This window comes from Pongo abelii, chromosome 8 (genome assembly GCF_028885655.2).
Source record: "Pongo abelii isolate AG06213 chromosome 8, NHGRI_mPonAbe1-v2.0_pri, whole genome shotgun sequence".
Taxonomy (NCBI): domain Eukaryota; kingdom Metazoa; phylum Chordata; class Mammalia; order Primates; family Hominidae; genus Pongo; species Pongo abelii.
This window is the reverse complement of record NC_071993.2, coordinates 17,930,022-17,955,017: the sequence shown is the minus strand read 5'-3', so window position 1 is coordinate 17,955,017 and position 24,996 is coordinate 17,930,022. Positions and strand designations below refer to the sequence as shown.

General features: G+C 39.5%; 1 protein-coding gene across 1 annotated transcript in view; it reads right to left on the bottom strand.

Annotated features, from left to right (window-relative positions):
• The window catches only part of MRC1 (mannose receptor C-type 1), an 89,317-nt gene extending 66,103 nt beyond the window's left edge, over positions 1-23,214 (bottom strand). The window contains exons 1-4 of the mRNA XM_024253705.2: positions 22,813-23,214; positions 18,592-18,765; positions 11,426-11,590; positions 4,439-4,552 (exon numbers count right to left, since the gene is read on the bottom strand). Of these exons, the coding sequence (XP_024109473.2) occupies positions 4,439-4,552; positions 11,426-11,590; positions 18,592-18,765; positions 22,813-23,077 (718 nt within the window). The 5' untranslated portion in view covers positions 23,078-23,214. The remainder of the gene's footprint in view (positions 1-4,438; positions 4,553-11,425; positions 11,591-18,591; positions 18,766-22,812) is intronic.
• Positions 23,215-24,996: the final 1,782 nt, after the last annotated feature.

The following is a 24,996-nucleotide window of genomic DNA, read 5'->3' as shown; positions in this document are numbered from 1 at the left end:
TAGATAGCATCCCTCCCACGTCTCCTCATGTCTTCATCCTGCGGATTCAATGGACCACCATTCTGTCTTTTGCTACACATTCACAAAAAAATATTTACTGACTGCAGAGCAAAAGACACGATGGGTGTCTATTGTTTTCTTATCGTTGGATCATTCCAATACTTAGAATGTTGATAAAGCAAATATACTTCTTTGAAACAACCTTTTCCCCCATTATCAGCTAATAAAGCTACACCTTAAAACTTGAACAGTTGTCACAATGGATTACATTATCAAAGAGAGGTACCTAATGAAAAGAATGCATGATTATGCCGCCGTAAAAAAAAAAAAATGAAATCATCATGTCCTTTGCAGCAACATGGATGCAACTAGAGGCCGTTATCCTAAGCGAATTAATGCAGAACAGAAAGCCAAATAGCCATGTTCTCACTTCTAAGTGGGAGCTAAATACTGAGTACTCATGGACACAAAGATGGCAACAACAGAAACTGGGGACTATGAGATGGGGGAGGAATGGAGGGTAACAAAGTTTGGAAAACTAACTACTGGGTTCTATGCTCACTACCTGGGTGATGGGATGGATCATTTATATCCCAAACCTCAGCAACATGCAATTTACCTAGGTATATAACAACCGTATACATGTATCTCTGAATCTAAAAGTAGAATTTATTAAAAAGAAAAAATACACGATGTTCCAAACCTGCCACATTATTACGGCTGGGCACGGTGGCTCACGCCTGTAATCCCAGCACTTTGGGAGGTTGAGGGGGGTGGATCAACTGAGGTCAGGAAGTCGAGATCAGCCTGGCCAACACAGTGAAACCCCATTTCTACTAAAAATACAAAAAAATCGGCCAGGGAGCTGGCGGGCACCTGTAATCCCAGCTACTTGGGAAGCTGAGGCAGGAGAATTGCTTGAACCCGGGAGGCAGAGGTTGCAGTGAGTGGAGATCATACCACTGTACTCCAGCCTGCGTGACAGGGTGAGACTCTGTCTCAGAAATAAAAATAAAAATAAACGGAGGAGAAAAAGCTAATGGGAGAGCTAGAAGGGCAACATGCTGTGCTCCCAGAACTAAAACTCTCTCAATATCTTCAACTCAGTCTACTGAAGAATGCTCTCAGCAGCTATGCCTTATCCATTTATTAGTGGAAACTGATTAAAGAACCAGATAAAGTCAACGTTGCTAAAGGGATAAGTATAGGCATTGATACATTTCACATGCGTTTTGCTACTCTAATATATGATTTAAAAACCAGTACTCCCCAAACTAGCTTCACCTTCCACCTGAAGACAGGGTGAATGAGCCACATTCTGTTAATAACTATGCTTTGTGACCTCCAATGTGTATGTAACCTGTGACTGAATGTCACTTCCTTTCCTGCAGGACGGAAATCATATTACCTGCTCCACAAAGTCTGGAGCAGGTAATAACCTAAATAACCTTTTTAAAGGTTTGTTGGTATTCTTTGTGTGGTAATTAAATGATTTTTTAAAAGTTTATTTAACTACCACACAAAGAAAATAATGGTTAGTAATAAGCATTAAGTTATCTTTTTTTTTTTCTTTTTGAGATGGAGTTTTGCTCTGTCACTCAGGCTGGAGTCCAGTGGCGTGATCTCAGCTCACTGCAACCTCCGCCTCCCGGGTTCAAGCAATTCTCTGCCTCAGCCTCCTGAGTAGCTGGGACTACAAGTGCCCACACCATGCCCAGCTAATTTTTGTATTTTTAGTAGAGACGGGGTTTCATCATCTTGACCAGGCTGGTCTTGAACTCCTGACCTCGGGATCCACCCACCTCAGCCTCCCAAAGTGCTGGTATTACAGGTGTGAGCCACTGCACCTGGCCAAAGTTATCTTAAAGTCAGTAATAAGCATAAAGTTATCATAAAGTTACTAATAAGCATAAAGGTATCTTAAACATTTGTTGATACTGTAACTAAAATAACAGGATAACTGAACTAACAGATAAGGTTATCAGCACTAAAAAGAAACTTTCAAAAAAATACATTTTCTAGCTATAAGTTATTAATTAATGTGTTAATTAGTAAATCATATTACACATTTATTTATCAATACAATACCTCTCTCAACTTTGAGACATCAACTAGTGGTTTTAATGTTTACCATAGTTATTATATATTTGAATTCACACTTGCACATCATTTATGCAAAATATCCTCACTTCAAAAGTGAATATATTTTAATAGATTCATTACTTGGTAATTATTCAATTGAATGCTTGACTGAACAACTTATATGAAACCGATTTTTAATTTCCACAAGATCTCTAATTTTAGTTGGAAGAAACTCTCATACCATTTCGCAAGGTGATTTAATCTTGCACCTACTTCTTAGGAAGTGAAGTTTAATTTTCAAAAGCATTTACTTCCCTTTCTTAATCATATTCCATTTTCATTCTTTACTTCACCCAAAGTTAACCCAGAAATTTTCTCCCTGAACTTGTAGGATGCAAGCGGTTAAATACAATCATCACCCCCAATTGAATAAATTAAATGACTACTTAATATGTATAAAAATTTAGCAACACAAAGAAGAATAAATTCTAGTCCCCTAATAAGGTTTATTGACTAATAATCTGATTGAGGCCAACTAGTATTCTCTAATTGCATCTGGCTGAATGGGTAGACAGACACCTAAATTTTCATCCACAAAAAAGGATATTTTATATGTATTCTCTTGCAGTAAGTCTTCCCATATTCCAGAAATTTTTACCTTCCATGTTCCAGAAAAAAATAGAACTGATTACTAGCTCAAGACTTGAGTGACAGCACTGTAACCATCATATGTTGAACTAATGCTTTGAAACTGGAATTTCATAGTAAAATCTAATTTATTTAAGCCAAAATATATTCTCTAAAAATTTTCTCATGTTTTAGCATCTATTTGAAATGTTATTTTATTGAAGTTTTTCTTCTTTTAATACAATAAACCAATATAGAAAATGGAGAGTTTGGCCAGGTGCAGTGGCTCACGCCTGTAATCCCAGCACTCTGGGAGGCTGAGGCAGGCCACATCACCTGAGTTCAGAAGTTCGAGACTAGCCTGGCCAATGTGGGGAAATCCCATCACTACAAAAAATAAAAAAATTAGACAGGCATGGTGGTGCATGCTTGTAATCCCAGCTACTTGGGAGGCTGAGGCACAAGAATCACTTGAGCCAGGAAGGCTGACGTTGCAGTGAACCGAGACTGTGACACTGCACTCCAGCCTGGGCAAAGAGTGAGATCCTGTCTCAAAAAAAAAAAAAAAAGTGGAGAGTTTAGTTTTCTAAGCCAAATGCAAAAACCACTCAATGGCTTTAAAAGAGATGTCTGACTGTCTGAAGAACACCATATTATAATGGTATGGCCTACAGGAGAATCGATAAGTAAAGATGTGACCAATATGATACTTTTCTCCTTTCCCACACCCATGGCAGACATCACTAATCATTAATTTCACTCTTTCCTAAAAAAAAAAAAAAAAAAAAAAATGGCACTGGGGTGGGATTGAGGGATGGGGAGTGGATTTATACCCAATAGAAGGCCTCAAGTGGCTACTAACACCAGTTGGTACTGGTGAATAAGAAAAACTTTATATCATTTTTTTGTTTTCTCTAAATAGTTGCTCAATATGTAAACTTATTTTATATTCTGTAACTTTTATGTTATGACAATGTAGAAATAATTAGTTCACAGCATTTTCTATCCTCTAAAAAAATTAGAAAGCTGTTGTAGGTTTTATCAACCCCAACTCTGTTTTTCTATAAACTACAAACTGTCAAGAAACCTCTAACGAATTTTTATGCCAGTATGGAATATCATAAGCTGTAACTGAGATAGTATTTTTAAGCCAATGCTATTAAATCAAAAACAGGAAAAGTGGGCATTAATGTAGATGTTAAAATCATTGTCACAAGGACAGCAGTATTGCAAATACCTCATGACTCAAGGTACAGTCATAAAAAAACTCTCCAACCCAAAATAATTTCAGTCCACTTCTCAAACTTTACAAAGAGATGTTGGCTAATCCTCTCAAGGATATTGACAAAGTCGATGCAACAGCGAGTATATAGTAACAAGGCAGCTAGCATATTTAGTAAATCATGTTTAAGAGTAGCCACAACATCTGCTTTTGAATATAATACCCAACACATCAGGGATACTCTGAAAATTGAAACTTTAAACAGACACCTTTATTGATTCGTGTGAGAATCCTGGCAGACAAATCCCTATCCCAGGAAGCTGGTATAACCTTACAATTCAGTATATGGAAATCTAGCGTAGATTTCAAAGCAAGGTGAAATGAACTGTATTTGATGAAGTCTCCCAACTCTTCTCTTTGAGATCAATAGGTGAGATAATAAACATCTTCAGGGCGTCTAGATGACTTAAATTTGGATTAATTCGACATAGACAGGCTTAACCCTACCTGGTAACCAGTTCAAATATCGGAATGGACTGCGGTCACTCCACTGCCAACCGCTGTTGAAGCTCAGACTGTTAAGTCCAATCCAGAGTCCTGAGGTCAAGGAACTGGTTAATCCTATATTTTTAAAGAAAGCAAAACAAACAAACAAGAACTTGGCATTCAGAAAACAGTTGAAATTAAATTCAGAATTAAGTGCTTGAATCAAAATGTAATTGAGGGAAGTAATAATAATCATGCTTACCACGTCTCCTTTGATTCTCCTGACAATCTAAGGCAAGTAAAATTATCACCTTCACTGACAGGTGAGGAAATGGAGGCAGAGGGAGCATAGGTAATCTGGTAAGATTTTTAAGGTTCCAACCCAGATCTAATGAGGCTTCAAACCCCATCATCTTGACTATTATCTACTTTCTCAAAGACAGTGCAAAGTCTTCTTGTGTGAATATGAATAGGTGTTACCTCCACTGCATATTTCAAAACTTATTCTAAGAATTTTATTTTATGATTTTTTAAAGTCAAGTTCTCTTCTTCGTTAAAGTGATGATTAAATACTAATCACTAAGTGCTTATGCTAACACCAAGGATGCTTTGCTTAAGCAGTTAAGAAATCAAAATTACAATGTTTCAAATTCTGTACTAGGACTGATGTGGAAGTCATAAAACCAGAAATAACACGGACCTCAGCTCTTCAGCGGTAAACACTCTAACCTATTATTACCGCTATCTTTTTTTTTTTTTTTGGGTTGGAGTCTCGCACTGTCGCCCAGGCTGGAGTTCAGTGGCACAATCTCCACTCACTGCAACCTCCTCCTCTAGGGTTCAAGCAATTCTCCTGCCTTAGCCTCCCGAGTAGCTGGGATTACAGGTGACCACCACCACGCCTGGCTAATTTTTTTTTTGTACTTTTAGGAGAGATGAGATTTCACTATGTTGGCCAGGCTGGTCTCAAACTCCTGACCTCAGGCGATCGGCCCACCTCAGACTCCCAATATGCTGGGATTACAGGCGTGAGCCACCATACACAGCCACCTCTATCTTTTTTAAAACCATCAATGAGAATTCTCTGTTCTGAGTTATTTTAATTGATCAAAAGCAATTAATTAAAATAAAAACTATCCTTTGGCTTTTAAAAACATTTTAAAAATTTATTTTTATTTTTTAGAGATGGAGTCTCACTATGGTGCTCAGGTTGCTCTCAAACTCCTGGGTCCAAGCGTTCCTCCTACGTCAGTCTCCTAAGTATGTGAGACTACAGGGTGCACACCACTGTACTCAACAACCTTTAAAAAAATTCTTTAACAGAATTTTCACAAATTCTTTAAAGTTGTACTAACTTGAATATAATTATCTTTCTACTTGCACAGATGTATCCTACAGGACATGCTCCTAAAAGTAGCATTTTAATACTAGCTATTCCCAAAAGCAATTTACTCTGGGATTTTAAAAAACTTAATTAAGAAAATAAGTGTATTTAAGTTTTAAAAATTATAAATAATTCGCTGATTAAAGAAGAATTGAAGTAGATATTGAGACTGCGTAACTAAATTACTATGTTTGGCATGATGAGAAATGATAATAGCTCTTTAAGAGAATTATCTTTTGACATTTTTTACCAGCTCTAAGTACTTATAAACTTGTCTTGAAGAACTGAATTAGCTAATACTTTTTAAAACAAGGCCTGACATATGGTATATGCCCCATAAATGTAAGTTACTACTGTTACTATTACCATTATTATTATTATTATCAATAGCTTCATATTGAATTAAGGTTGGCAAAAGGTGTGACTCAGAAGCAAAATTCAAATCTTGGGTTAAAATATATCTCTTAAAGCAGATGAGTGTTGTCCACAAATAATTTTCTCTAATATGCTTTTGTAATTTTATAAAAGAGCAGACCAAAATCTTTTAGTATTGCTGCACAAAGCAACAATTCCACATGCTAAATTTTTGTTGTTTGCTTTGTTTCCAGACACCAACTCAAACCAGAAATTTTTTTTGTACAGTTGGGGTCTTACTATAGTGCCCAGGCTGATCTCGAACTCCTGAACTCAAACAATCCTCCCACCTCAGCCACCCAAAGCACTGGGATTACAGGCGTGAGCCACCGCGCCCAGCCTCACATGCTCAAGGTGTAACTTTTCTGCGTATATTGTCTGAAATGGTTATATACCAACGTTTGAACTTAGATGTAATAGAAGATATACAAATGTCCAATATTACACTGGTTTTCTTTTCTTTTCTTTTCTTTTTTTAAATTGAGGTCCAATGTGTTTTTCAGGCAGTACCAAAGGAAACTGGTAAAAACAATCGAGGAAACAAGCCGAATTTCACTTCCTATATCTTATTTCAGTTCTGTAAATCCTTATCCTGCACACATGGAGCCATAAATCTGATTCAGGACTCAGAGACTCCATAGAGCGTCCCAACATTTTTCAGGGTAGAAACAGAAGGGAAGACGATAAAACAGCTGTGGGTAGTGTGCAAACGTGTTGCCGGGCAGAAACATTTCACCTGGCAGATAATATGAAATCAGATCACCACCAATCTGGAATACATTTACTGGAGCCAGGAGATATTGACAAAATTAAGGATTCTCATCAGTGCTTTGGGAACCAGCGGATCCCCGGGTGTTCTGTGTGTGACACACAGGCAGGGTGAAATGGAAGACAGGGCTGAATTCCAGTTCAGCTGTTTTCTAAACAGGAGGCATTAAGCAAGTTTCCTAACTTCTCCCTCCTAGTCTGTTATCTCATCTATACAGTGGGGCTAATAACATTCATTCATGAGGTTGCTGTGGGCTTTAGAACTAAAGCTCAGAATCTAGTACATGGTAGCTCTTCAGTAATTGGCAGACAATTTAATTAGAGTCATCAAACTAGGTTCTACATTTTTAAAAAATGATACTGACTCTGGCCGAGCATGGTGGCTCATGCCTGTAATCTCAGCACTTTGGTAGGCTGAGGCTGGTAGATCAGCTGAGCTCAGGAGTTCAAAACCATCGTGGGCAACATGGTGAAACCCTGTGTCTACTAAAATACAAAAAATTCGCCAGGCTTTGTGGCACATGCCTGTAGCCCCAGCTACTCAGGAGGTTGAGGCACGAGAATCACTTAAGTCCCGGTGCCACTGCACTCCAGCCTGGGCGACAGAGTGAGACTCTGCCTCAAAAAAAATAAAAATAAATAAATAAATAAAATAAAATAAAATAAAAAGATACTGACTTTTCAAAACACTCACATAAAAGAAAACTTATTTTAAAAGTGTAAATATTTTGTAGGTTGTTTTTTCATTTTAATGGCATATTTTCCAAAATAGAGTGGATCGCAAACATGCACTCACACCACTGTTTTCTAGATTATTCCCCAATATATCTCAATCAACAGCGAGTGTCATCCCTTTCTTTCAAATAAACAGTCGGGAGGGAATATCTTTCCCCTATTTTTTAAATTCCCTGTCAGACTTTTTCTTGTCCTAATGCCTGACCTTTTTTACTTAAAGAAAGGCAGGAATACTACAAATCTCATTAGAGATGCCATTCTTATCCAGATGCCAGTGAAAATGTGCTGACTGAAATTCCGGAGGCTTGGATAAGATTCAAGTAAGTATCTGAGGTGAACCCAGCCTCTGGATCTCCTGGGGCTTGTTTGCTGTCCTCATGGACACAAGAAAAGCCCTGGCTGATTAGGGAAGTATTTCCTGCAGCCCGAGTCCGATAGCGAGTCTGGGAACCAGGAAATGAGTCTGTGCCTGGGCAAAGCCGCTGTCCGCTCAAATCACTCGCTCCTCTGCAGCTGGTGGAGAGCGCACGAAGTAACCTGTGCTCTGTCCCCAGGCTTCCAAGAGATAACACACCCCACAAACAAATTCAAACACAAAAACCAAAAACACACCAACTGAAACCATTTCACCTCTCTGCACCTCTGATATATTTTCTTTCCTTTTTTTTAAAATTTATTTATTTATTTATTTATTTTTGAGACGAGTTTCACTCTTGTTGCCCAGGCTGGAGTGCAATGGTGTGATCTTGGCTCACTGCAACCTCCACCTCCCAGGTTCAAGCCATTCTCCTGCCTCAGCCTCCCGAGTAGCTGGGATTACAGGAGCCTGCCACCGTGCCCAGCTAATTTTTTGTATTTTTAGTAGAGATGGGATTTCACCATGTTGGCCAAGCGGGTCTCAAACTCCTGACCTCAGGTGATCCACCCACCTCGGCCTCCCAAAGTGCTGGGAATACAAGGGTGAGCCACTGTGCCCAGACCACCTCTGATACATTTTCTCTCGTGCCTGCAAGTCTGCCCAGATAACCACAGGACTGCCTCGAATCATCTTTTCTATTCCTTAATCATCTACATAAATTTACTTTTGTCTATTCTGTATTTTCTCCTCTTCCTTCTAATTTTTGTGCATGGTTGTAAATATGAATCACTCTGATCCTTTCTGTTCCACTATTAGAAGGGTCCCAAAGGCCAATGCAAAACAGAATAATTGAGCAGACAGAGGAAGAACCCTATCTCTAAGATTATGAATCCACAGTGACATCATATTGCTTTTCTAACCTCAGTCTCCTTAATAATAACTTATAGAAGAGATGTGTTCTGGTTGGTGACGGGTGTCATCTGAAAATAGCTGGAAAAAGGTAGGTGCTAAGAAATGAGGCAAGGTAGGGAGTGTGCTCTTGCCCTTGTATTGGTTCACACACATCAGCTCTTTTAACAGACAAGGTCACCAAAGCACAGGTGCCTCAGGAAATCCCCACAAGCTCCCCCAGTTTCACAGAGCTGGGACCTAGGCAGTCTGTCTCCAGAATCTTTGCCCTTAGCCCCTCTGCTCTGCTGCCTGGTGTTAGCACCTAGACACAGCAGGAACTAAAACAGTGTTTTGCCAGATATGGTCTTTCAACCAGCTGCCCCAGAATCACCCGGGAGTTTGACAAAAGGCAGATTCTTGTGCCCTGTGTCATACCTACTGTGCCCTGTGTCACACCTACTGATCTAGAGTCTTCGGAGTCTCAGCCCAGGCATCATCACTTCCAAGGTGATGAATAAGCCACTTCACCCAGAAGAACCACTGCATTTACTGTCTTCTTGCCATGAACTGTCTAGTTTTCCAAACAGGAGACTGAATTTCTAAGTATTTTTATTTTGCTGCATGTCAACGTGTCAGTCAGCAAGCGTTTGGTGAGATTCTTCCTTGGAAGGCTCTGTGTCAATCTCCTTGGGGGAAGAGGGGGCACAGATATTCACAAGACATTCCCCGTTTTCAGCTATTTCCCCCTCTGATGCAATCTCCACACGGCCTTCAGTTCGCTTTCCATGCCGGACTTATTATAATTGGTACCTATTCATTTGTTTGTTTTCTTGTTTACATCTGTTTCTTCCCATTGGACTTTAAGCTGCATGTGGACAAGACAGGGTCAGCTTTGATGTCCCCAGGACCTAGCAGAAAGCCTGGCACATGGGTACCAGATATCTTGGGAATGAATGAATGAGTAAATAAATAATAACAAATTAATGTATTTATAGTGTTGTCAAGGAAGTAGGACATCTGTGTAAGTAGCTATTATACTAATAAAAGTGGTAATAAGCAAATAAGAGAAATGCAGATGGAAATAGAACTGCATTTCAACTGTATGCAATTGTGAGAATTCCAGGCAAAAGAAACGACATGGGAAAAGATGTGAGGGTGAGAATGGATGCGGAAAAACAAGGAATCCAAGACTGACTTTTCTTTTTTCGGGACCGCAAAATTCAAGACCGGGAACGGTACAGATGTTCGGCAGGTGGCAATCTTGAACGTCAGGCAAAATGTATTTTGTTAATTATTTGATGGGAAATGAGAAGGCACAAGGGGTTTTTCGAACATGGCAATCATAGGAGCAGAGACAGACTAATATTAATCTAGCCGTGTCCAGAAAAACTGGAGGGAGGAGATTTTGGGGGCAAGAAATCGGGGATGCTTTTGTTTCCACACTAATTTCTGGTCCTAATCTCTCTGTTTCCCCGAGTGTGTCTTTTAGAAGCTAAAACAGATACTCGCTTCTCAAGTAAACTTTAGCCCTTTTAGTCTTCACAATCTAATAAGAACAGATATTTTAAAAACAAACACATTGGCCAGGCACAGTGGCTCATGCCTGTAATCCCAGCACTTTGGGAGGCCGAGGTGGGTGGATCACCTGAGGCCAGGAGTTTATGACAGCCTGGCCAACCTAGTGAAACCCCGTCTCTACTAAAAATACAAAAAATTAGCTGGGCATGGTGGCAAGCACCTGTAATCCCAGCTACTTGGGAGGCTGAGGCAGGAGAATCACGTGAACCCGGGAGGTGGAGGTTACCGTGAGCCAAGATCGCGTCATTGCACTCCAGTCTGGGCTACAAGAGGGAAACTCCGTCTCAAAACAAAACAAAACAACGCAACACAAAACAAAACAACAACAAAATCATACTCTTGTGGAAAGAGAATCAATAAAACCTGAAAACCGGTAGAGCCTGGGGGTTCGAGGGACAGGAGGCTAAAAGAACTCAGGGTTTCAGGGTTTCAAAGCAGCCTCTGACTTGTCTCTGCCAGTGCTAGCAGTGTTTTAATTTATGATTTTGACCTCTGTGAGGCTAATGAAAGACCTGTGGCTTCAGGTTAGACCTGGATGATGGATACTTGACCAGGATTGTTCCACTGCCTTGCGTCCAACAACGACATCATTAATCGATTGTGGCATCTTTTACTCTGATTCTAGATTAGCCCTCAGAATCCTTCTTAGCACTGGCTCTAGATACTCTTACAACCAATAGTTGGCTCAGGAAATGAGAGCTATTTGCCATCCCTGGTGTCATTTTCAGAGTACAGATTTGTCATGACATCTGCATAAACTGCTTAAGAATTGCTTCTGTCATAACATCTATAAACACTTGTGCTGTTGACTTCTAAGTTAAATTATATAAAAATAAAGCAGTCATGATTTTACTTGCGACTTTTCTTTTCATGTCATTACCTGTCAGGTATGTTTGCTCATGTATCTCTGTGATGCTCAGGAGCTCAGCGTTCTGTTGTTGGCAGCTTTTCCTCGCCTGGTGCCACGTTAAAGCGGATTTGGAGTTTATCTGGTAGGAAATGCTAGTCAGCGGGTCTTTATTCCATAAGCTTTCACTGCCCTCAACTGTGAAAGAAATCAGATGGAATTTGGTTCATTGTGCGTAGAAAACACTTTCAGTGAATAGTATTATTTAAACTAGCCTAGGAGCATTTTTGCCTGAAGCACTTTCTTTCTTTCCTTTCTTTTGTTTCCCCGCTTCTACTTCTTTTTTTTTTTTTTTTTTTTGAGACAGAGTCTTGCTCTGTTACCCAGGCTGGAGTGCAGTGCTGTGATTCTGGCTCACTGTACTCTCCAACTCTTGAGGTTAAACAATCTTCCCACCTCAGTTTACCAAGTAGCTGGGACTCCGGGCATGCACCACCATGCCTGGCTAATTTTTTAACTTTTTGCAGAAATGTGGTCTCTCTGTGTGGCCCAGGCTAGTCTAAAACTCCTGTTGTCAAGCCATTCTCCTGCCTCGGCTTCCCAAAGTGCTGGGATTACAAAGGTGAGCTACTATGCCCGGACTGTTTTACTTGTTTTTAAGGTGTCTTTGAGATTTTCTTTACTCCTGAAATGAAGTAGGAGGTGGGGGATGAGGTTTCAAAGTATCAACTACATCCAGTCTCTTCCACGTGCCTAATGAATGAACTCAAACAAATTTACAAGAAAAAAACAACCCCATCAAAAAGTGGGCGAAGGACATGAACAGACACTTCTCAAAAGAAGACATTTATGCAGCCAAAAAACACATGAAAAAATGCTCACCATCACTGGCCATCAGAGAAATGCAAATCAAAACCACAATGAGATACCATCTCACACCAGTTAGAATGGCAATCATTAAAAAGTCAGGAAACAACAGGTGCTAGAGAGGATGTGGAGAAATAGGAACACTTTTACACTGTTGGTGGGACTGTAAACTAGTTCAACCCTTGTGGAAGTCAGTGTGGCGATTCCTCAGGGATCTAGAACTAGAAATTCCATTTGACCCAGCCATCCCATTACTGGGTATATACCCAAAGGACTATAAATCATGCTGCTATAAAGACACATGCACACGTATGTTTATTGCGGCATTATTCACAATAGCAAAGACTTGGAACCAACCCAAATGTCCAACAATGATAGACTGGATTAAGAAAATGTGGCACATATACACCATGGAATACTATGCAGCCATAAAAAATGATGAGTTCATGTCCTTTGTAGGGACATCGATGAAATTGGAAATCATCATTCTCAGTAAACTATCGCAAGAACAAAAAACCAAACACCGCATATTCTCACTCATAGGTGGGAATTGAACAATGAGAACACATGGACACAGGAAGGGGAACATCACACTTCGGGGACTGTTGTGGGGTGGGGGGAGGGGGGAGGGATAGCATTGGGAGAGATACCTAATGCTAGATGACAAGTTGGTGGGTGCAGCACACCAGCATGGCACATGTATACATATGTAACTTACCTGCATGTTGTGCACATGTACCATAGAGCCTAAAGTATTATAATAATAATAATAATAATAATAATAATAATAATAAAAAGAAAAAGAAAAAGAAAAAAGAGAAAAAAAAATTAAAAGAAAAAAATAAAAAAATAAAATAAAATCTTACTCATGGCAATTAAAAAAAAAAAAAAAAAAACAAAAAAAGAAAGAGAGGCAGGCACCATTTCCCCTTCGGGATCAATTGAGTTGGGAAGTGAGACAAATATAAAGACAATAGACCTTGGATACTACAAAAGGTGGGAGGGTGGGAGGGTGAGGATTCAAAAATTATCTTTTGGGTACAATGTTCACAGTTCGGGTACGCAGACTTTGCCATGATGCGATATATGCATATTAAGACATCTGCACATATACCCCCTAAATATATAAAAATAAAAATAGCCGGGCACGGTGGCTCACGCCTGTAATCCCAGCACTTTGGGAGGCCGAGGCGGGCGGATCACGAAGTCAGGAGATCGAGATCATCTTGGCTAACACAGTGAAACCCCATCTCTATTAAAAATACAAAAAAAAATTAGCTGGGCGTGGTGGCGGGCACCTGTAGTCCGAGCAACTAGGGAGGCTGAGGCAGGAGAACGGCGTGGATCCAGGAGGCGGAGCTTGCAGTGAGCCGAGATCGTGTCACTGCACTCCAGCCTGGGAGACAGAGCGAGACTCTGCCTCAAAAAATAAATAAATAAATAAATAAATAAATATAAAACTTTTTGTTTTGTTTCGTTTTGTTTTGTTTGAGACGGAGTCTCGCTCTGTCGCCCAGGCTGGAGTGCAGTGGTGTGATCTCGGCTCACTGCAAGCTCCGCCTCCCAGGTTCACGCCATTCTCCTGCCTCAGCCTCCCCAGCAGCTGGGACGAAAGGCACACGCCGCCACGCCCGGCTAATTTTTGTATTTTTAGTAGAGACGGGGTTTCACCGTGTTAGCCAGAATGGTCTCGATCTCCTGACCTTGTGATCCACCCGCCTCGGCCTCCCAAAGTGAATAAAACATGTTTTAAAAGAACAGATACCAGCCCAAATTCCTTGATCTAGTAAAGTAAGGCAGGGGAAGCAAAGAAAATAAAAGTACATCTTCTCAGCAGGTGGATATTTTGCATTTGTCTGCACATTCTAGTTTGGTCTTTCTGGAAGCATAAGGTTGTCAGCAGGGAAGGTCACGGACTCCTGCAGACAGACTGGCCTGGGCCTGCACCTGAGGTCCTATCGCTCACTGGAGACTTGACTTCAGATAAATTATTAACTTTTGAAGTCTCATTTTTTCATTGCTAGAATATATTTAATACGGGTGGAGCTCTTAGCAATAGGAAATGTTGCTTGTAACTTTTTCATTCCACAGAGTAAAAAATCACAAGCTGATTTCTTCCTTTGCTATTTTATGATTCCTAACAAATTCCATAAACCTGGTTGTACTCTATAAGTGGCCAATGATATACAGATAAATATTATTGATAGTTTTTCACATATATGATGTTTGCGAAGCTAGTAAACAAATGAAATATTTTGGCATGCTTCATGTAGTGAATATTTCTTTTTTCTTTTTAATAATATAAAATTCTGCTTACAAGCCACGTGAAGTAATAATCTTTTCATTTATTTGTAAGGAAAAAAGGAAGTATTATATAACTTCTCTGAAAATGTTCTGAGAAATACTCAATTTGGTAAGAAATTAGGCAATTTTCCATAAGCACACAGCCTACACCCTTGTAACTCTTAACTGTATCTAATTGCCCTTTATATCTGATGAGGAAGCGATCATAGACCTTTTTGTAATATGCAAACCACACACCATGATATGAAACTTGTGGTCCCATGACATATCGAAGAGGAAGAAAACGTATCAAAATTTGATTCAGGCAACAGCATAGAAATTTTTAAGATGCTTTAACTACAAAATCATTATATGTTTATATAAAAATAAATTTGAATCAGTAATGCTAAATTTAAATTATAATGATCTGAGGTCTTGCTAGTTTCATGTCTGTGTCAGTGAGACCACTCAAATAAGACTAATTTCGGGTATATTTGAAGATAGAGATGTTTTAAACAACTCGTTTTAGACAAGTGGAGGAAGGTTTTGCTTATAATATGGTAGAAAATGCCGGGCGCCATGGCTCACGACTGCAATCCCAGCACTTTGGAGTCTAAGGTGGGCGGATCACGAGGTTAGGAGTTCACGATCAGCCTGACCAACATGGTAAAACTCCGTCTCTACTAAAAATACAAAAAAAATTTAGCCAGGTATGGTGGCACATGCCTGTAATCCCAGCTACTCAGGAGGCTGAGGCAGGAGAATCGCTTGAACCCGGGAGTCAGAGGTTGCAGTGAGCCAAGATCATGCCACTGCACTCCAGCCTCAGTGACAGAGCAAGACTCCATCTCCAAAAATATATATAAATATAGTAGAAAATGTGAGATATAAAAAAGGGTTTTGTTGTTGTTGTTTTTTAAACCTGGGAATGGAGGCAAGTGACATAAATGATGTAAGAAGGAAACGCAATTGACCTTTCACTTAAAGAAAGTATATTTTAAACCAAGGGATTTCAACATATTTCTCAATTAATGTTTAGGTTTGCTGATTGCATACTATCTCCCCAAGGAGTTCAAATTCCCACAGTAATCCAACACAACTGATGCTGGAAGCTAAAGTTGCTACAGAGAATTGAGAGAACCAAGACTTTTCCTTTTCCTGTTCTCATGATACTTGAAAATAAATGTCTACATGGAAGGAAAGCATTACAATAAACAATGCAACAGAAAATGGAGAGCATCTATTAAGTGTTACTAGGTTAATAACTGGTTCCTCATCCTCCTGTATAAAACCTGCCAGTTTTAAGGCTGATATAAAATAAAATGCTCGTCCGGGCACAGTGGCTCACACCTGTAATCCCAACACTTTGGGAGGCTGAGGTGGGTGGATCATTTGAGGTCAGGAGTTGAAGCCCAGCCTGGGCAACATGATGAAACCCCTTCTCTACTCAAAATACAAAAACTAGCCAGGCGTGATGGTGGGTGCCTGTAATCCCAGCTACTCAGGAGGCTGAGGCAGGAGAATCACTTGAGCCTGGGAGGCAGAGGTCGTGGTGAGCCGAGATCAGGCTAATGCACTCCAGCCTGGATGACAGAGTGAGACCCTGTCTCAAAAACAAATAAATAAATAAATAAATACAATAAAAACTCTTTTGAAAGGAACACAAAATGAAACAGACTGGAAGACTATAAAGCCCTTTAAGAAAGATATTAAATGTAAAAAATGTGCTTTAAAATTTTAATGCATATTGAAATCAAATCAATTTATTTTCTATGATTATTTTACATTTAACAGGAAAAAATATATAATTTGACAGTGAAGGCATAAACACAAGTAATAAGACTAAAAAATTTTTCCACTGAACAAACTCAAGATATGTCTCCAACACACATCCAAGGATTTCCAAGGTTGTGAGTTTTCTTTGTGATTAGTAACTTACCATTTGTCCTCCACATTTCATTCATGAAATCACACATTCATCTAACTCCTTTGTCAATTTCACTTATGTGGAGGATGCTATAGTTGGACCCGTGAAATATATACCCTTAAGAAACTCCATGAAACAGATTAAGAAAATATCATTCCTATTAAGTAAAGGAGAAAGACACTTTCAATCACTTGAAAACCAAGTATTGCTTTATCTGAGAAAAAAATTGCTCAATGTGTTTCAGACAAAAATACTTCGAATACAAAAATTCGACATCTATAAACCTTGAATGGAAATGAAATGTCTTTCTAAAGACTGACATAAGAGAGACAAATAGAACTACCTCAGTTAAAACCGAGAGAGCAGTGTCGCTATGAACAGAAAGCCTATGGGCTTTTGTGAGTATTCATTCGGATTGGAGAGACTGCACTCTGAAGACAATTACAATAGTATATGGGGCTCAGAAATTAAATTTACTTTTAGTGCAATAATTAGGGATTATCATCCAGAAAGATAAATAAGGACAATTCTTAGAATTCTGGCTTTTGTTCTTCAAACTCAGATATTTTTGTAAGTTGTTCTGTTTTACAATAATGCTTGAAATAGTGTGATTATGTGTGGATTTGTGGTCTGGAAAGTTGAATTGTGATAGTTGTGATTCTATTGTTACTCAGGTGGTGTCACAATCATCCCAGACCATATCGAATGCTCTTTGCTCTGCCCAGTCCCTTTGCAGGGCAGCAGGAGAAAGAGTTCTGGGTGATACCAGGAAACAAGAGCTGCTCTGATCTGGTCTAAAGTAGCAGGTGAGAGGTCGGGGGTAAGAAGTTTGGGAAGGGTGGAGGCAGCATCAGGAAGAGGGTGTCTGGTGATGGGGAATGTGAAGCAAAGAGGAATACTTCCTTTTCCTCTTTCCTCAGCCCCAGCTCTGCCTTGCAACATGATGCCCTCCTCCACCCCACCTAAAATCTGCTTCACTGTTTGCTCACAGATTTTCAAGCATGGAAGAACACCAAGAATTCATCTGTTCTGGTGCTTTCCCACTAAGATAATGCAATACTGCTTATTTTGCATCCTTGCAATAAAACTTGAATTTTCATTTTTAAGAAACCTTCAAGCATATAAATTACCCAGTTCCATTGATTTCTAGCTGTGTGAAACTAAATGGCACGCTTCTTAATTTAAACGTAAGAAGAGTATCCTGACTATTATTTTCACTGTGAAGAACACTTTTGATGACATTGATACAAAATTCAGGACCTTCACGTCTTTCTCCATCAAACCACATGCTTGTGGCTTCCTTCGAATTCTGTTTTTGATCTATGGTTTCATAAAGGTAAGGCATTTCAGAGATGAGGGAATAATAGCATGCCTACCTACCTCCAGTGTTAAGTATATATTATATTGTGTACAGGATAATTTTCGCTAAGTAACTGATAGTTGGTAAAAATAAAGAGGTCATGGCCGGGCGCGCCGGCTCATGCCTGTAATCTCAACACTTTGGGAGGCCGAGGTGGGCGGATCACGAGGTCAGGAGATCGAGACCATCCCGGCTAACACAGTGAAACCCCGTCTCTACTAAAAATACAAAAAATTAGCCGGGCGTGGTGGCGGGTGCCTGTAGTCCCAGCTACTCGGGAGGCTGAGGGAGGAGAACGGCGTGAACCCAGGAGGCAGAGCTTGCAGTGAGTGGAGATTGCGCCACCGCACTCCAGCCTGGGAGACGCAGTGAGACTCCGTCTCAAAAAATAAATAAATAAATAAAGAGGTCACTTGATGGAGGGAATGGTGGGACCATGGGGGTGCAGTCTAGTCCTCTTAGCATGATCTCAGGGAATGATGAGATAGTAGGGGTGAGTCTAGTCTTACTGGCAAAATCAAAATACACATACAAAGCCTACAGTATAAAGTCCAACATCTGTGTTCTAGTCTTCAGCCAATATAGATCATTTTCTCCATTGGAAAATGGAAATAATGACATCTGTAAAGGGCAGTAGTAGGTACAATGAGGTCGTAAATGTGAAATAACTTTGGGGAAAAATGCTCTAGATAAATTCAAGGTCTTTCACTACATTATCAGACTAAATGTGCCCAGCTTTTCTTGGTGATAAACAGTACTTACATTTCAATGGACAATATCCAAATAGCTTGTCTGTGTCATAGTCAGTAGTGGTTCCGCACCAGAGCCATCCATCCGACCGCCCAGCACTCGTGCAATCTGCGTACCACTTGTTTTCAAACTTGAACGGGAATGCACAGGTTGCTCCATTGGCATTGCCTAGTAGTGTATACATGGCTGGAAAAACATATTGACTTGAACTTGGAATGTGAGTGGTATTTCTGAACATTGACTTTCCAATAAGAAGCCCACTGAAGGAATTGGTCTTACTCTTCTGATCACACTTGGTGCACCCACACAAGAATTTTTTTCTTTTTTTTTTTTTGGTTATTTTTTTTCCTTCTCCTTCTACCCTAGTCTTTTGCTGGGTACATAGAGCAGTCTGTACTTAGCAAATAACTCTTAGTACCACTTCATTTCCACTGTGTTTTGGAAGATTTTCAAATGAGACTAATTTGTTAAGTTGTACCATTTGAAAATGTTCAAATGGTACAATTCAAAGTAGTACCAATAACAGTGGAAAATGAAGTGGTACTAGTTAAAGTGGTAATAATAACTCACAGTACCACTTCATTTTCCACTGTCTTTTCCTCCTTCCTCTATTGACACAAGCTTTAACTTCTGAATTTCCTCTGAAACAGTTCTTTCTCTTGATTGGAATCATGGAGCTTTGGAATCTCTAGATAAAAATTAACCTTAAAGCTGTATAGCCCAAACACATAGTCAATACTTAAATCCCCTCCAACCACTTTTTGTCAAGCCAGCCTTCACTTGAGTTCCTCAACAATGACCATAAGGAAGGATAGACATTTTGGCATTGTTCTCTAATCCCTATCATGAAAAGAAACCACTCAAAACTGTTAGATACCATCTACAATCAAGGTTTTTCTTTTCAACAAGTGAAGGCCAACAGATTGAGTGGGAAGCTCTGGGTTCAACTAGAAATGTTAATTGAAACAAACACAGAATCATTGGTGATAATGGTTTGGCTTAAGCCAAAAAGGTTAAGGAAGCTCATCTCTCCACTAAGAACCAAACAATGCACATAGCTACATTGTCCAGTATGTTTAAAGTCTCCACCTTTGTAGAGATAACAACTTTTTAAATTAAAGTATTTGACCTCTTGCCACCAACTGATATTCAGAATTTATCCTAGGTAGGAATTCTTCATTACGTTTTGTAGATTCTATGACTTGAAAAAGTTGTTAGCTGGGCGTGGTGCCTCACGCTTGTAATCCCAGCACTTTGAGAGGCCAAGGCGGGCGGATCACTAGAGGTCAGGAATTCAGATCAGCCTGGCCAAAATGGTGAAACCCTGTCTCCACTAAAAATAGAAAAATTAGCTGGGCATGGTGGCAGGCACCTGTAATCCCAACTACTCAGGAGGCTGAGGCAGGAGAATCGCTTGAACCCAGGAGGCGGAAGTTGCCGTGAGCCGAGATCACACCACTGTACTCCAGCCTGGGTGACAGAGTGAGACTCTGTCTCAAAAAATAAATCTTAAAAAAAAGGAAGAAAAATTTCTTAAAAGACATTTAGTCATTCTGATATTATAAAGCTTGTAAAACATGTAGCGCATAGTAAGAGCACAACAATGTGAGTTATTGACCTCTTTTCTTTTTCCTTTACTCATTGTAATTATCAAGTCCTGTTTAAATGTTAGGTTTATTTTTAATGACCTCAAAATTCCTTTTTTGTCAATAAGGTAGTTGTTAATAACTTTAAAATGCTATTCTAGCTTTAGTTCCACTAAGTTATGGGAAAGGTCTCCAAATCATATATTGTGTTAGGAACATGCTGTATTCAGAAATAATTGCGCCATTCTTAGTCACTGGGATAACTGTTTCTTTGTACAAAGGAAACCAGTCAAGACCACCTTGGGGTTAGTTGTACTGTCCATCATTAGCCAAGAAATGCTGGATCTATAGATGCCAATGAGATATAGCTTCATTTACTTATTTTATTTTTGAGACAGGATCTCACTCTGTCACACAGGCTGCAGTAGGTGGTGCAAAGATGGCTCCCTGCAGCCTCAATTACCTGGGCTCAAGTAATCCTCCCACCTCAGCCTCCTGAATACCTCGGACTACAGGTGCACACCACAGTACCAAGCTTATTTTTACATTTTGTTTGGGTCTCACTAGGTTGCCCAAGCTGGTCTTGAACTCCTGAAATCAAGCGATCGTCTTGCCTTAGCCTCCCAAAGTGCTGGGATTACAGGCGTGAGCCACCACGCCTGCCAGCTTTATTAACTAACTCTATTTAATAATTACTGAGCCATTCTATACACCCAACACTGATGAGGCCAAAAGAACCCCAACTACCTCACTGACACATCATGTAACTGCAGTCAATGTCTTCTTCTTGGAGTCTGAGCTTCCAAACAACCATCAAATCCATCTAAGTCTACAATTCTGGTTCCATTCTTCTAAAATAATTCCTATTTTCAAAAAGTTCCACCATTCCACCCCCTCCCCCATGTTCTCATCAGAGATACAGAGACCCTACAATACATCCTCTCGACACTGTCTTCAGTTCTAATGTGTGTTCCCAATCTCATGGTCACTCTGCGGAGCTAGAACTGAGGAGCAAGATCATCTTAAGTGCTGGGAGATCTGTGGAGAGTATGCAAAATGTAGTCAATAGACCCTATGCCGCAGAATCACCCAGGTCTTCATAGAAATCATTGAATAGATTCCTGGGCTTTTTCCCGATATGCATATTAAGAATCTAGCAGAAGGGGGAGCTTAGGATCTGTGTTTTTAAGAAACTCTCCAAGTGATTCTTAAGCATATTAAAGTTTGAGAACTATTAGCCCAAACCCTATGCATATTTGTCTCAAAACCAACAGGGAAACAGAAAGGGTAGGGGGTGAAGGACGTATAATATTATATTTTAAAATAAAATAAAAGCCCGATTTCTTAGCACCAATCTTCCTCAAGTGAAACTCCTCAATTAGCACAATTGTCCCATCTGTGGAATTTGACTCAGTCAAGTTTAATTCACCCTTCTCCTTCCTTGTAATTTTCTGTTGAGTTTCTCCCGAAAGGTTTTTTTGTGTTCATTTAGCTTGCCTCTCATATCACTTCTAAACCTATATTATGTTTGAAAAATGCTTCAAAATAACTTATTTCTGAGGCCTTCTCTCACCCTACTTCAATTCCTACTCTCCCCTCTTCTGTATGTAGATGGAAAATAGAAAGCTCACAAATTATCGCCTTACAAAGAACTAAATTGCTATGCTCAGTCTTAGCTGAGATAAGCTAGGTTCAACCAATCTTAGTAGCCCAGTAACATAGCAATTTTGGAAACAGGTTATCTCTTGTCCCCAAAAGTAGGCTCTTTCTCTGACCTTGAGGTTGTTCTAGATAACACTTCACAATAACCAAGTATCCAAACCTAAAATGTGATTATAACCATCATCTGACTCAAGAGACCAGCCTTTGCAACAAGGCTTCAAGTTGTGTTGTATTTTTGTTTCGTTTTCTGTGCAGCCACCAGATAGTGAAATTTGGTCAATATAAGAAAGAACTAAATACTCTGATTTTATTTAACCTTCAAGAGGTCAAGAAACCAACTACATATAAGAGGATTCCTCCCACCGCATTGGAGGTATCACCTTCTCTGATGGCTAACTAAATAGATTGCCTATTAATTTAAAAGCTAATACTTCAGATTTTATAATCTTCTTATTATTACAGTCTCTAAATACCCATAACCTGACAAAATAAATCAGAAACATTTAGAATCCCATGTTGCCAAGGGACCTGCCGAGATTTCATCTGAGGCAATCTAAATTGGGAAAGAATGTTCTATGGATCATTTTTCCAGGGATAACTTAAAGGAAAAGAAATATTTGGCTAAATGTATTTATCACTACAACTTTATAATGTTAACTAGGAGACTTTGGGTCAAAGACTGCAATGAAAATGATTTTCTGAAAAATGTAGCCCATAGTTAAAAAAATAAAACCTCAGAGAAAGTTAAAAGAATGCCTTCCCATTGAGTAAAAATAGCGGAAGTATCATTCAGGACTTTTTAACCACATTTATTCACCATCATGTCCTCAGAATAGTCCTACAGAATAGTTGAAAACACAAAGATGCTGATCAATTGATATTTCTAGTACACGCCAAACAACAACATGATGATTTTCTTGAATTAGGTTCCAACTAAGAAGACGAGAAAATTTCGACACAAAGGTGAAAATTCCAGGCATCTTACCTTCATAACCTCTAGAGCACAGATTGTCTGTGGTTCCATAGATCTTCCACCTGCTCCATAAACCTGATCCCTTGTAGAGCATAATATTCTTTTCTTGTCTATTGCCGTAGTTAAAAAATAAATCTTCTCCTTTGATCCCCAAAAGTGTGTCATTTTTGCACTCCCATTTCTGAAATTCACTTTTTGAGTCACAGGCATAAAGAGTGATAGCAACCCAGTCCGTTTTTGATGGCACTCCCAGGCATAATTTAAATGCAACACTCATAATCTGAGATTCGGACACCCATCGGAATTTCTGTGATTCAGCATCCTGGTTGCAAGCTGCGGTTTGGACGGCACTGGGACTTATTGCATCCACACAGCGCTTGTGATCTTCATTATAGATTAAAAATTGCCTGGTGTCTGTTTAAAAAGAAAGAAGCAGGAAAAGAAGAAGAAAGCAAGCATGGGTAAGTGGATTCATGTAACAAGGACAATCTTTTAGGTCAAAAGTTTCCAACTCTTCCATTTCCCTAAAGACTTAAGATTGCAGGAAAAGAGGTACTGATGACTGTGCTTGGGCCAGCTCTCTTTGAGGATCCCTGAAGCTGGAGGGAGAACCTGGACTGAGGGCCTGCCAAGGTACCAGCACTCAGCTGGATGTCCTCAAAATGTCCTAGTTCACTGTGAGGAGTCTCATGAAAAGGCCCACCTTACATGCCCAAGGATTGTCCAGGAGTGGAACATACAAGGCAGAAAACAGAAAGGAATAATATCAACTGGGAAAAGAAAATTTGGGTAATATGAATAAACTGTGAAATTAAATGCATGTATGTCCTAGAAAAGGTGTGTGTTTGTTTGTCGTTTTAAAGGACAAGTTCTCGCTCTGTTGCTCAGGCTGGAGTGCAGTGGTGCAATCATGGCTTACTGTAGCTTCCAACTTCTGAGCTCAAGTGATCCTCCTGCCTCAGCGTCCCAAGTAGCTGGGACTACAGGCTTGCATCACCATAGTCAACTAATTTTTTATTTTTTGTAGAGATGGAGTCACTGTGTTGCCCAGGCTGGTCTTGAACTCCTGGCTTCAAGCAATCCTCCCACTTCAGCCTCTCGAAGTGCTAGGATCACAAGTGGGAGCCACGTCGCCCAGACTAGAATAGGATTTTGAAGTGTGACACATCTCAACACATTTTGGTATTATTTGTTAATAATTTAATAGTGAAGTTTGCAATAAAGGATAAATCAATGTAAGTTTTATATCATTGGAGAGAATATTTTATGAGAATAACTTTAAAAATAACATTTTTTATATTTGTAATTTGGAAGTGGTGATTTAAGTAAATATGTAAGGATGGCTTATACTTACCAGCACATAGCTGCTAGCTGGCAAAACGGAAATTCCTCTTGCAAAAGAGGAACGAAGGATCTGGTAAGCATTTTTTTTCCTTTAATTAAATCAAAATTGAGTTCATGTAAAGCTTTCTCTTTCTTCTTTATTGTTAAGGAATATAGAAATGAAAGTAACTGAGTGCTTTAATTTTGTGACATAAACATAAATTAAACACATTTTGTGAAGTTTTCCTAAATTCCATGTACTCACCTTGTTCTTTCAAAATGAGCTGGTAGTAGTGCAGATGTTTGAGGTTCTGACTAAATGAGCTCATTATTTTTAATTAAATAATTCCAGTGAAATCAAACAAAGTTAGAATCATACCACTAGTAGAGTCCTTCAGTATTTCCAAAGCATTTTTGAAGCCGTATTCTATTTCCTGTTCTGAACGCCCCAGGGAGGTTAGCACCACTTACACTCTGAGATCAGTTCTAGACCCATAAGCTTAAAGCTTATAATAAATTTTTGCTTCAAAAGATTATTTTCTCCTGACATGCTCCTCTATATGCTCTTGTCCACACTAGTTCCAGACCTCCTGCCCCTATCCTACCTTGAAATGATCACCTCATCTTTAAAAAAAAAAAAAAAAAAAAATACCTTTATAGCAACATCCAGTATGGTGCTTGTTCAAATATCTGGGTGCCAAGACCCAGCCATGTTGACACATAAAATTAACCACTGCAGTATATTTTTGGGTAGAGCTTGTAGATTTCACGATTGCCTTAGAATACAAAAACAAGCTGAAAATCCAGGAAGACTCCTAGGTTTTTAGCTTATGGATCTTGGGGGATGATGGTGCCAAGAATGAGAAAGAGAAG